This window comes from Elephas maximus, chromosome 16 (genome assembly GCF_024166365.1).
Source record: "Elephas maximus indicus isolate mEleMax1 chromosome 16, mEleMax1 primary haplotype, whole genome shotgun sequence".
NCBI lineage: Eukaryota > Metazoa > Chordata > Mammalia > Proboscidea > Elephantidae > Elephas > Elephas maximus.
In genome coordinates this window covers 67,093,164-67,106,195 of record NC_064834.1, presented here as the reverse complement: position 1 = coordinate 67,106,195, position 13,032 = coordinate 67,093,164, and the positions used below count along the sequence as shown (strand labels likewise).

Here is a 13,032-nt window from a genome sequence, read left to right as displayed (position 1 = left end):
ATCTTCTTTTGATGCTTCCTGCGTCATTTAATATTTTCCCCATGGAATCCTTCACTATTGCAACTCGAGGCTTGAATTTTTCTTCGGTTCTTTCAGCTTGAGAAGCGCCGAGCGTGTTCTTCCCTTTTTGCTTTCCATCTCCACCTCTTTGCACATGTCATTATAATACTTTGTCTTCTCGAGAGGCCCTTTGAAACCTTCTGTTCAGTTCTTTTACTTCATCAATTCTTCCTTTTGCTTTATGGGGACCTCATACGACCCAAAAAGTAGAGCCAGGAGAACACTGCTTACTTTAGACCTGGGGTCCCTGCCCTGAAAAGCTCCTACAGCAGGGAAAGATGATGACAAGCACCTTCCCCCAGAACCCACAGAGAAAGAAAGCCTTCCCCTAGAACCTGCACCCTGAATTCAGACTTCTAGCCTCCTAGACCGTGAAAGAATAAATCTGTTAAAGCCATCCACTTGTGGTATTTTTGTTATAATAGTTGTAGTGCTGCTATAACAGAAATGACCCAAGTAAATGGTTTAACAGAGATTTATTCTCTCATGGTCTAGGAGGCTAGAAGTCCAAATTCAGGGTACATTCTAGGGGGAGGGTTTCTCTCCATGTCGGCTGTGGAGGAAGGTCCTTGTCTTTTCTGAGCTTCTGCTCCTGAGCTATCTTCATGTGGCTTAGCATCTCTCTTCCTTCATCTTTTCATCTCTGCTTCTTTCACTTGCTTATCTAATCTCTTTTATATCTTAAAAAAGATTGACTCAAGACACACCCTACACTAATTGAGTCTTATTAACACAGCAAATACAACCCATTTCCAATGGGGACTGTAGCTACAGGCACAGAGGTTAGAATTTATAACATATATTTTGGGGGAACACACTTCAATCCATAACACTCCTCTTGTCTAAAGCTAATTCTTACTTTACATTCTGCAAAGTATCTTCCTTCTGTCTCCTCAGGAAAGTTTAACTATTATTTTCCTCTCTAACCTTCAACGTCTTTCCATAGGACCCTTCCCACTGATAATTAAACATTAGTAATAATTCAGGAAGTGATAGGATTTGAATCACAGGTAGATGAATTGTCCTTTGTCAAGAGAAAGGGCACTTTCTCCATAAAAGAAAGTAAAAGATCCTCACTTATGCAGATGTAGAGATCTGTAGATGGGAAAGTTCCTGTTGGATGGTTTCTATCTTCCCTCTGAAATAAAAGGCAAGGTTATTTCCTGAGGATAAGTAGTTCAGAAGGGCGGATAAGGTTTACAATAATCATTGCAGAGTGCTAGAGAGAAATGTAACAACACTTCCAAGTAGTGTGGAGGTCCTACTTGAGGCTAAAGTCCATGAATATATGCTGAAATCTTGTCTCTCCTAGAATTGCCTGAAGTGTTGTCAGAGCAGCAGATAACTGATTCGCCCAGAGCTGGAGTCTGGTCAGATGAGTGCAAAGAAAGGAGAGAGGAGTCAAGGCGTAAGAGTGGACTGGTCAACCATGAAAACTAAGAATAAGGAAATGAATACATGGGCAGGTGCTAATGGAGAGAAAGAGACAGAAACGGGTTCAAGGTCCTGATGAAAGTAAGGAACAAATACAGTGGGAGAAAACAAAATGCTTGGAAACCCTGTGGAGTAGTGGTTAAGAACTATAGCTGCTAATCAAAAAGGTCAGCAATTCAAATTCACCAGGTACTCCTTGGAAACCCTACCGGGAAGTTCCACTCTGACCTATATGGCTGCTATGAGTCAGCGATGGGTTTTTTTTTTTTTTTTTGGTATTGATTTTGAAAGTGAAGTACATTTAGGTGATGACAATGTTCAGGGTATAATTATGGAAGTAGGTGGCTGAGGTAGAATGTTGATAAGGTCATGGAAAATGTGGAGACAAAGGCCAGGGTGGTAACTGAGTAGTCCTTATAGACAATATCATCCAGGATCAGATGGCATGAGTTCAAAGTGCACTTTGGGAGTCAGGTGAAAGTCTAAATAACATGAGGGAGTAGATAGGGAGTTAGCAGAATGACAGAAATAGGGCGGGGGGCGGGGAGGATAGAGTCTAGAATGCTGCATGAGCTACCAAAAGCATATGCAGAAATAATGTCCTGGAAATGGCACTGGGGAGTGAGGAAGACAGCAACCAAACCTCCAACAATAAGGTATCTCATGTGAAGGAATAATCAACTAACAAAGAAAGGACTCCAGACTCAGAAATCTCTTGACAAGCTATGGAAATAGTCTAGATGAACAAGATGAAATCTAAAAGAAACAATATATTTAAAGTTCTATATTACAACTTTAAAAATACAGTTGTACAGATTCAAGACGTGATCAGGAACCGATGGTACTGAAGGAAGAAGTCCAAGCTGCTCTGAAGGCATTGGTGAAAAACAAGGCTCCAGGCATTGATGGAATATCAATTGAGATGTTTCAACAAACAGATGCAGCGCTGGAGGTGCTCACTTGTCTATGCCAAGAAATATGGAAGACAGCTTCCTGGCCAACTGACTGGAAGGGATCCATATTTATGCCTATTCCCAAGAAAGGTGATCCAACTGAATGTGGAAATTATAGAACAATATCACTAATATCACACAGAAGCAAAATTTTGCTGAAGATCATTCAAAAACTGCTGCAGCAGTATATCGACAGGGAACTGCCAGAAATTCAGGCTGATTTCAGAAGAGGACGTGGAACCAGGGATATCAATGCTCATGTCTGGCTGAAAGCAGGGAACACCAGAAGGATGTTTACCTGTGTTTTATTCACTATGCAAAGGCATTCTACTGTGTGGATCATAACAAACTATGGATGACATTGAGAAGAAAGGGAGTTCCAGAACACTTAATTGTGCTCATGAGGAACCTTTACATGGATCAAGAGGCAGTTGTTCAGGCAGAACAAGGGCATACTGATTGGTTCAAAGTCAGGAAAGGTGTACGTCAGGGTTATATTCTTTCACCATACCTATTCAATCTGTATGCTGAGCAAATAATACAAGAACTATATGAAGAAGAAAGGGGCATCAGAATTGGAGGAAGACTCGTGAACAACCTGTGTTATGCAGATGACACAACCTTGCTTGCTGAAAGTGAAGAGGACTTGAAGCACTTACTAATGAAGATCAAAGACCACAGCCTTCAGTATGGATTACACCTCAACATAAAGAAAACAAAAATCCTCACAACTGGACCATCATGATAAACGGAGAAAAGATTGAAGTTGTCAAGGATTTCATTTTACTTTTGGGTCCACAATCAACAGCCATGGAAGCAGCAGTCAAGAAATCAAAAGACGCATTGCATTGGGCAAATCTCCTGCAAAGGACCTCTTCAAAGTGTTGAAGAGCAAAGATGTCACCCTGAAAACTAAGGTGCGCCTGACCCAAGCCATGGTATTTATCAATCGCATCATATACATGTGAAAGCTGGACAATGAATAAAGAAGACCGAAGAAGAGTTGACGCCTTTGAATTGTGGTGTTGGCGAAGAATATTGAATATGCCATGGACTGCCAAAAGAATGAACAGATCTGTCTTGGAAGAAGTGCCACCAGAATGCTCCTTAGAGGCAAGGATGGCGAGATTGTGTCTTACATTCTTTGGACATGTTGCCAGGAGGGATGAGTCCCTGGAGAAGGACATCATGCTTGGCAGAGTACAGGGTCAGTGGCAAAGAGGAAGACCCTCAACGAGGTGGATTGACACAGTGGCTTTAACAATGAGCTCAAGCATGACGACGACTGTAAGGATGGCTCAGGACTGGGCACTATTTTGTTCTGTTGTGCATAGGGTTACTATGAGCCGGAACCGACTCGATGGCACCTAACAACAACAGGAAACCCTTTGGGGCAGTTCTGTCCTGTAATATAGTGTTGCTATGAGTTGGAATCAACTCAATGGCACATACCAACAACCATGACATAGGATGTTGACCATCTATTCATATGCTTATTTGCCATAAGAGGTATCTTTTCAAATCTTTTACCTCTTTTTGATTGACACAGTGGCTGCAACAATGAGCTCAAGCATAACAACGATTTTAAGGATGGCTCAGGACTGGACAATGTTTCCTTCTGTTGTGCATAGGGTTGCTATGAGTTGGAACCAACTCAACGGCACCGAACACCACCACCACAGAGTCAAGACAGGGAGATATGGCTTAAAAGAATTTCACATGAAAAATACATAGGAACCATAAGTAACATATGTGGTGACTGTGTAACTTCTCCTGAAGATTATCTTGGTAACCATCAAAAGAAATGGGTTTAAGTATTAAATTTGGATAAGCAGTTTTTTTTTCTTCCTAAAATTAAGGTTAATGTTAACATAAACTCATTGCCCCTTAATCTTTCAAGTTGCTGCTGTCAATTTGATCCCATAAAGATAGTTCTTAAAAGAGCATAATGCTAAAGGCAGACATTCTTTACTAGTTAAGCTAAACAAATATTTGGTTTAAGAAGACTTCAAGGAATATTTTTCATTCGTTTAAAGATAATGTCACAGTAATAGTCTCAGGGGTTCATCCACCTTCCATGGCTCTAGAAAGTCTGGAGTCCATGAGAATTTGAAACTCTATGTTCTGCATTTTCTCCTTTTGATCAGGATTCTTCTATGGAATCTTTGATCAAAACGTTCAGTAATGGTATCCTGGCACCATCTAGTTCATCTAATTTCATGGCAGAGGAGACAGTTGTTCATTGAAGCAATTAGCCACATATTTCCTATCATCCTCCTATCCCTGACTCTCCTTTCTCTGTTGCTGCAGGTGAATAGAGATGAACCATCATGCCTCGAATGGTTGCTTGCAAGCTTTTAAGATACCACGCACTATGCAATGAACTAGGAGACAGAAGCGCTAAACACATTTATTAGGCCAACTAACTGGGGTGACCCATGAAGCCAAGACCCTAAACCTCCAAATCAAGGGACCAAATCCCATGAGGTGTTTGGTTGCCCATAAGTAGACTAAGCAGCCTTTTTTTTTTTTTTTTGGTCATTGTTGTAAATGTATCTATCACAGAACTTCTGCCAATTCAACTTTCTAAGGTGTACAACTTACTGACATCAGTGACAATAATCAGCTATGCAACTGACCCTACCCTTAATCAATGTGATTTTTCCATCACATTTATACCACTTTTCCTTCTTTCTTGCCCCTGGGTAACCACTAACAAACTTTGGTCTCCATACACTTGCCTTTTCTTGTCTTTTTATGTATGTGAGGTCATACAGTATTTGCCCTTTTGTGATTGACTTATTTCACTCAGCAGGATGTCTTCCAGCTCCATCCATATTGTAGTATGTATCAAGACTTCATTTATCCTACTGGCTGAGTAGTATTCCATTGTATATATAAAAAAATTTTTTTTTTTTTAGGTACCACATTTTGTTTATGCACTCATCTGCTGATGGGCATTTAGGTTGTTTCTACTTTTTGGCTATTGTGAAGAGCGCTGCAATGAGCATTGGTGTACAAGTCTCTTTTTAAGTCTGCTTTCAAGTCTCCTGGGTACAGACCTAGGAGTGGAATTGTTGGATCATATGGTAGTTCTATTTTTATTTTTTTGAGGAACCACCACACTGTTTTCCACAATGTCTGTACCATTTTGCATTCCACCAACAATGGATAGGGTTCCAATTTCCCACATCCTTGCCAACATTTTTTTTTTTTTTTTTCGTTTTAGCCATCCTAGTGGAAGGGAAATGGTATCTCATTGTGGTTTTCATTTGCATCTCTCTGATGGCTAATGACGCTGAGCAACTTTTCATGTATTTGGTGGCCATTTGAATGTCCTCTTTGGTGAAATGCCTGCTCAAGTCCTTTGCTTATTTTATGATTCAGTTATTTGTCCTTTTGTTGTTACATTGTCAAAGTTCTATATATATTTTGGTTATTAGACTCTCATCGGAGATGTGGTTTCTGAAGATTCACTCCAGTCGTCAGCTTGTCTTTTAACTTTTTTGGTTAAGTCTTTTGACGAACGAAAGTTTTTACTTTTTATAAGATCCCATTTATTTTGTCTTTTGCTGTTTTTGCTTTTGTTATTACATAGACCATTGTTAAAACCTAAATTATGGTATTCATGAATAATACTGACTATACCATGGACTGCCAGAGGAACAAGCAAATCTGTCTTAGAAGATATACAGCCAGAATGTTTCTTAGAAGGATGGGGAGACTTCATCTCACATACTTTGGACATGCTATTAGGAGAAACCAGTCTCTGAAGCAGGACATCATGCTTGGTAAAGTACAGGGTCAATGAAAAAGAGGAAGAACTGACAGTGGCTCCAACAACGGGCTCAAGCTTAACGATTGTGAGGATGGTGCAGGACCTGGTTGTGTTTTGTTCTGTTACACCCTGGGTTGCTATGAATCAGAACTACCTCGACAGCACCTAACAACAACAATTGTAATTGTTAAAAGTTAGGCCTGACACTGTTGCCCTACATTTTCTTAGAATTTTATGGTTTTAGTTTGCACATTTAGGTTCTCTAAATTTCTTTGATAAAATGTAAAAAAAAAAAAAAAAAGCCTTAATTTCAAAACTCCATTTCAATGTTATAAATGATAATAATCTGTGATTTTGTTCTTTCCCTATTAGGTAATAAAAGTGTGAAAGGATATGACTTTGCCTGCTGTTCTGGGAGGATTCCTAACTTTACCAATAAAAAAAAGGAGTGTGTACATTTTGAAGATTAGGGAAAGAAGTAAAAGAAACCAACCTTAAATTACTTATTTCAATATAATTTTCCTTTAAAAATTCATGAAAAATTCTATTATTATGTTTGTGAAATAAGTTAAAATTGGGAGATGAAAACATAAACAAAATACTTACAAAACAGCCTCAAACTTTCCTCCATTTAATCCCTCCTGAGGGAGTATGGCATGATGTTGGGTTTTATGTAATATGTTTATGAAGATTAAATGTCCAAATCTTAACTATATGCCCATTTTAAAATAGAGGAACCTCTTTCAGATGCTTAAAAGAAACTACAATTATTCCGTGAGTCTGTCATTTCTCTGTCATCAATACTATAAACCTTTCCTCGACTATCAGAAGATTCAGGACTACTGGTAAGCTTCAAGGCAAATCCTGGGCATGCTCATCTTTCTGTTTTCATATTACTGAGCTTAACCAGGCACACTGCCGCTGTCCAATACTCCCACTACATAAGCTGAGACTTTTGCAATCATGTATTTTAAAGGACTCATTGAGCCCTGAAAGGCAAAGGCTATCATTCAAGTTCTAATTACATGCTACCTGGGTTTTATAGAACAGAGGAGAAAAAATTCTGTACTTCCTAAACACATATTTTGACCACAAACAACCTCCAAAATAAAAGCCCCCAATTTTTTCTGAATGTATCACTGTATAAAGAGCTCAAGCACTGCCCTATTCAAATTATGTTCTAGTTTTTCCTTATGCTGCTTCCACTTGATAAATTAGTCAATAAACGCCAAGTCAAATATTCAAGTAAATACATTTTCATTATTATTGGTAGACATATAATTAACTCTGAGAATAAAAGAAATAAAAAATCAATTTATGATTACTTCTTCAGTTCTTCTCATTAGTCATTTACATCATAATTGTGGTTCCTCTTTTAAAATCTTTATCCACACACATACATATCATTTTGACTCTAATTATAAATCAAATCATCTCAATTACAAATTACTATTGTATGAACTGTGAACCTCACATGTTAATTTTATTAGTAAGATACAATTGTGTTATTATCCACATATATATGAGCTGATTAAAAAGCAATGCACATATATGAGCCTATATTAATTAGTATTTTCAGCAAATGTTTCTAAATAATGTTAGGCATTTGCTCTGTCATCTCTCCAGCACAAACACTGGAATCAACATTTTTTATGTGTATATAAATATCAACAAATTACATTTCCATTTTCAGGCAAAAGAGACTACTCCAAAGAAAATATTACAAAGAGTAAACCTTTCCTTTTTTAACATTAGTTATCTGTCAGGTCAGTATCTTCACCATTACAGGGAAAAATAAATTTTGTACAAAAACTTACCTAAGTGACCTTTTCAAAATATTGCCCACAACTTGATTAGAAAGCTTCAGATACACTACTATATGTAAATTTCATGACGAGAAATGCTTTAAGGTGAGCTCCAGAAATCAGTTTTAATAACATATACTGTCATTACTCAATTGTTACTTTCATTATGGTACTTGGATCATTTTTAAATTATATGCCACGGGCGAGTCATTTAACCTCTCTGTTCCTCAGCTTTCTCACCTGTAAAGGGGAGATAATTATGGTGCCTCATCATGGGCACACAGCAAGTGCTCAATAAATGTTTGCTATGCATTATCTAGTTCTGATTGATTACGTTTTGCCTACTACATTTATTAGCTTCTAGTTGTCAATTCTGAAAGCATCTCAATTCTTTTTAAGGAAAAAGATAAGCCTATATCATGACATTCTTAATGTTTTGCCCATCGCACCAGTTTTAGTATTGCTGGTAGCAGCTAGCGTATCTGCTATTCACAAGCAAAGCAAGAGCTAGGGTCTCACTGAACAATAGTTCCAACTCCTATTTTTAAAAACAACACTGTCCCTATTATCGCACTATTGGTACTCATTCATTCATTCAAAACATTAATGTAGACTATGTGCTAGGCATTAGATACAGGCACCATCCTATAACCAATAAAAATATGAGTAAGAAAAATAATTTCAGATATTTTGTTCACAAAACAGTAAGGGAAACAGACACAAACACAAGTATGTAATATTATTTAGTTGTAAGGTAATGCAGTAAAATATTAAAAAAAAAATTTGTGGTGCAATGGATCACTTTTCTGCCATCTTTCTTGCCTTGGCTTGTAACGCCCACCCAAGTGATTGAGTGGGACTGTACAAATAGTGTAACTGTGGCCCACCAAGGGGACTGGTCAGTTTTGCCATCCCACTGAGCTTAAAATGAGCCATCCCAGAGGTGGGATCTCACCACAACCAAGAAAGAAGGGCCAAGATCACAGCATGTCCTTTGGACCCGTAATCCCTGGACTGAGAAGCTCCTGGAATCTAGAGACTGAGAGGGCTTTTACACTGAAGATGGTGAGAAGCAGTGGCAGAGAAACAGCAGCAGCAGAGACCTGCAGCAGGAAAACAGTGTGCTGAGCTTCCCAGCCCACAAAGCAAGAAAGCTGAGTGCCTTTGGGCAGGAGGTTTGCTGGAACAGTAAGGTGCCTCCAGGCAGTTGGTGACGCTAGGCTTGGCAATCCAGGAGACAGCATGGTGGGCTTCCTCCACCCACAGAGCTAGAGCTGAGTGCCTTTGGGCTGAGGCTTACTGGCAGAGTGGCATACCTCCGGGCACTTAACAGCAGAGCTAAAAGAGCTCTGTGACACTAGCCCATGCAGGGCAGGGGCCAAAGGCCAGAAGAGGCATGCCTGCAAGCACGACTGGGAAGAGCCTGTCCTGATGGAAGAACTGTATCCTGAGCATTCCTGAACCTGGACTGTAACCTGTTACTTTCCTAATAAACCCCAAAATCATGAGTATTGTCTGTAAGTTCTCTGTGGCCACTGCAATGAATTATCGAACCTGGCACAGAAGTACAGAATGCATGGGAGGGACAGTTGGTGTCAGAATTGGTAAAGACGGCAGAAAGAGGTGGTATGTCTGACCTCCGCCTCATAGGACTCAGCCTTGGGCTGTTGATCTTGATTCTCCTTCTCCCTTGTGAGTAAGAAGAGGTCAGACACTGCCCCCATGCCATCTGTACATTTTCCAAAATGTTCATGGAATGGCTTCACAGGTAATGTCTGAGCTAGATTTAGAAAGGAAGAGAAGAACCTCATCAGGTGGAGAAGGATTCTGTGATTACTTTACTCACAAAGAAAAATGGAAATTATTCACAGTGGTAAGTTAAAATAGATATGTTTATCTTAAGCACACAGACTTTCTCAAACAGACTTCCCATGGCATACTGCTTGCTTAGTTCATCATTAGGTGCCAAATTTGTATTTCTGTATGGCTGTCTGTCCCCACCCATAGCCAGGCCTTCACTGTGATATATTTAGATGATGTCCTTAGCTTCCTAACTATATGCTGCTCCCATCCTCCTTATCGCAGCTGGGAGAGATTCTCCTAAAACTGCTTTTATCATACCTTCCCTGATAAAAACCAATGGGTTCCTCTAATCCCAGATATCAGCCTTGCTTTGACTAGCTTTCTCTCCCAATATGCCTCAGGCATTTCTACTTTCTCCCTTTTGTTCATATCCTCTTAACCCAATGTTTTTCTCCTATTTTCTTTGCCTCTCCAATATTCTTCCCACACTTCAAAATCCTCCTTCAAGAAGCTACCAGGTTCTTTTACTTCCAGTTCAAAAAACACACTTTACAAAAGCTGCAGAAAAGTGAGACATGTTAGTTGAAAAATTACCCTTTTTGGATGACAAATGGTGTCCAAAATTGGCAGAGAATTGAAAAACAAAAGGCAGAAACTCATTCGAAAGTTACATTCAACAGTTGTATCAATACAGCATGCTTCTTAAGTTATTTATTATTCAAAGTTTATATATTATGCCAACTACTTATTGAACAATTATTTTTCCAATGACATTACACTTTAAAAATCTTAACCAGTCTTCAAAATGGACGATGAACTCTTCATTATTTACATCATTACTTGAACTGTTTCTTTAAAGCAAGTTCATATTAGAACTGAAGGTACACTGGATTCGGACTTTTAAATATTACCAGACAACATGGAGCTACATCAACCAGCACAGAAATAGTGTGCTTCTTACTTGAAGGACAAGCAGTTAATAAGTGAAACACTCCTAAAAGGTCAAGTTAAACCTGATTTTTTTTCAAGTGCTAATTAGCATGCTTTCCATGGTCAATACCTTAGATTCCAACTTGATCTTCTCTTCATTCAGCTCCACCGTTGCTTTCTTAATTTTTTCACGACATCTGATTGTTTCGGCCCTGACTGTAATAGAAATTAAATCCTTAAACACATCAACCCAAAACCAAACCAAACTCATTGCAGTCAGTTCGATTCTGACTCACATACAGATCAATCTTTCTAAAAATCCCCTTTTTTGGGTAGCATTTAGTAAGGCAAATCTCAGCTTTATTTCCCAAGGTGGAAAACGAACTCCCCTAACTGCTGTGTGGAAACCCTGGTGCTGTAGTGGTTAAGTGCTACACCTGCTAACCAAAAGGTAAGCAGTTCGAATCCACCAGGCACTCCTTGGAAACTCTATGGGGCAGTTCTACTCTGTCCTTATATGGTCACAATGAGTCAAAATCAACTCGACAGCAACGGGTTTGGTTTTTTTGGGGTTTTAACTGCTCTGACCACTGCTTTCAGGATTTCCTTCGGCTCCAAGCACCCAACTCAAGGAGACAATAAGGCTTCGTGCACAATGACAGCAATCCCCCGACCTTCTCGCATCAAGCGACGGCTCTCCTCAGCCTGATGCTCGGTGAAGATGATGTGTTGAAACAAGGACTCTAAACTCATCTCAGGCCCAGGCTCCTGTGAATCCTTTTTTCACCGTTCAGTATTTTATAACCAAGGCGGAGGATCCTGGAAAGCACAATAAAGCAGAAAGATTATTCTTGAGCTATTCCCAGATCGGCCTCCACTACCCTGACTGCCTCCCCACGCCCAGGCAGGAGCCCGACATAGGATGGAGTCGGCCTGGGGGTCTTGGGGCACCGCCGGGGCCCGGGGAGGGGCCGAGACCCCAACCCCGCTCGGGGCAGCCTCCTGGCTCCTCACCCTCTGCTCGCAGTCCATTCTCGCTGCCTTTGTTTCCCCTGTTATAGTCCACAAACCCGTTTTTTTCTCCCTCAAATCCTCGGTTCATCTAGGACAATAGTTTGAACTCTGCCTTTTTCCCCTCAGAGAAGGCCTCTCCCCACTCCAGGTTTGGCTTTTTGTCCCAGGGCAAAATAAAAATGGAAGCCCTGGGCCTTGGCTTCCTAGTGGGTCTCGACAGCGGCCCTTTCCGTGGTAAGCCTTTTCCGCTCAATCCTTCTCTTTTTAGGGATGAAATCTTTGGAGACTTCCTTCTCTCAGCAATATGTGTACTTACCAAAAACTGCCGAGAAAGAAACCTTCGCTAAGGCCAGAGCTGGTGCCTCGGCAGATAAGGCTCTGCCAGGAGAGAGCTTACACTACGGTGTCTCGTTGGGCCCATTCTACCTCAGAGGCGGTTTCCTGTGGGCTACGTAACTCCCTGAAGTCTTAGGCCTTACATGCAGTTGAGGTGATCTGTCTCTGTTAGTCAAACGCCCAGTATTATAAAGTACAATGTACCCGTGATTCTAAATATAAACTTTTGCAAAGTCTTATCCTTTGAATATGGCAAAGACTGCTATAAATGTGCAATGTCTGACATTCCACCTTAATCATTCCTTTGTAATCAGGGCATATCTTTTTTGTCTGCTTTAAAATTAATCATTGCCTTTTGTAATCAAGCTGCGGTTATATTAACACTTCAATATCTGTGCAATATGTGTCAGAGACCAAAGTGGTTGCTAATTAAAGCTTAAACATGAAAGGCACCTTTGGGACTTTTGCATGAGATTTTTAAAATTAAAAAATAAAATATTTTTACTTATAGTAGGTCAAAATATTGAGATTTGAATAAACAATTGACTCCACTTCTGAATGTTAAATTGACGTTGGTTAAACTTTAAAAAGTATTTTCTAGTTAGAATGTATTTAGAATTAAGTAAAATAAGGTAGATGTAAATTCTGCCCCACCATCTATGTATTTCCTTAATGCTGTAGTATAATTGATTATAACTTTTAATCTATTCCAGATTTCCACCTTAATTTCCATCAAGCCGTGTATGCATAATTTGATTTTTAAACTTTATTATAAAGGAATACATACTGAAAAGTATAATGATGCTGAAAAGAATTACCCATAAGTTGACAAATCAGAAGCAAATATTAATGGCATTTTGGCTATTGCCAGCTAATCCCCTGCACCTTGCCATTTTTCCTTTGTAAACTTAAAACTACT

At 39.5% G+C, this 13,032-nt stretch overlaps 1 protein-coding gene across 1 annotated transcript in view; it reads right to left on the bottom strand.

Annotated features, from left to right (window-relative positions):
• Positions 1–11,516, bottom strand: part of CCDC172 (coiled-coil domain containing 172) — a 43,354-nt gene extending 31,838 nt beyond the window's left edge. The window contains exons 1-2 of the mRNA XM_049855101.1: positions 11,438–11,516; positions 10,894–10,979 (exon numbers count right to left, since the gene is read on the bottom strand). Of these exons, the coding sequence (XP_049711058.1) occupies positions 10,894–10,979; positions 11,438–11,516 (165 nt within the window). The remainder of the gene's footprint in view (positions 1–10,893; positions 10,980–11,437) is intronic.
• Positions 11,517–13,032: the final 1,516 nt, after the last annotated feature.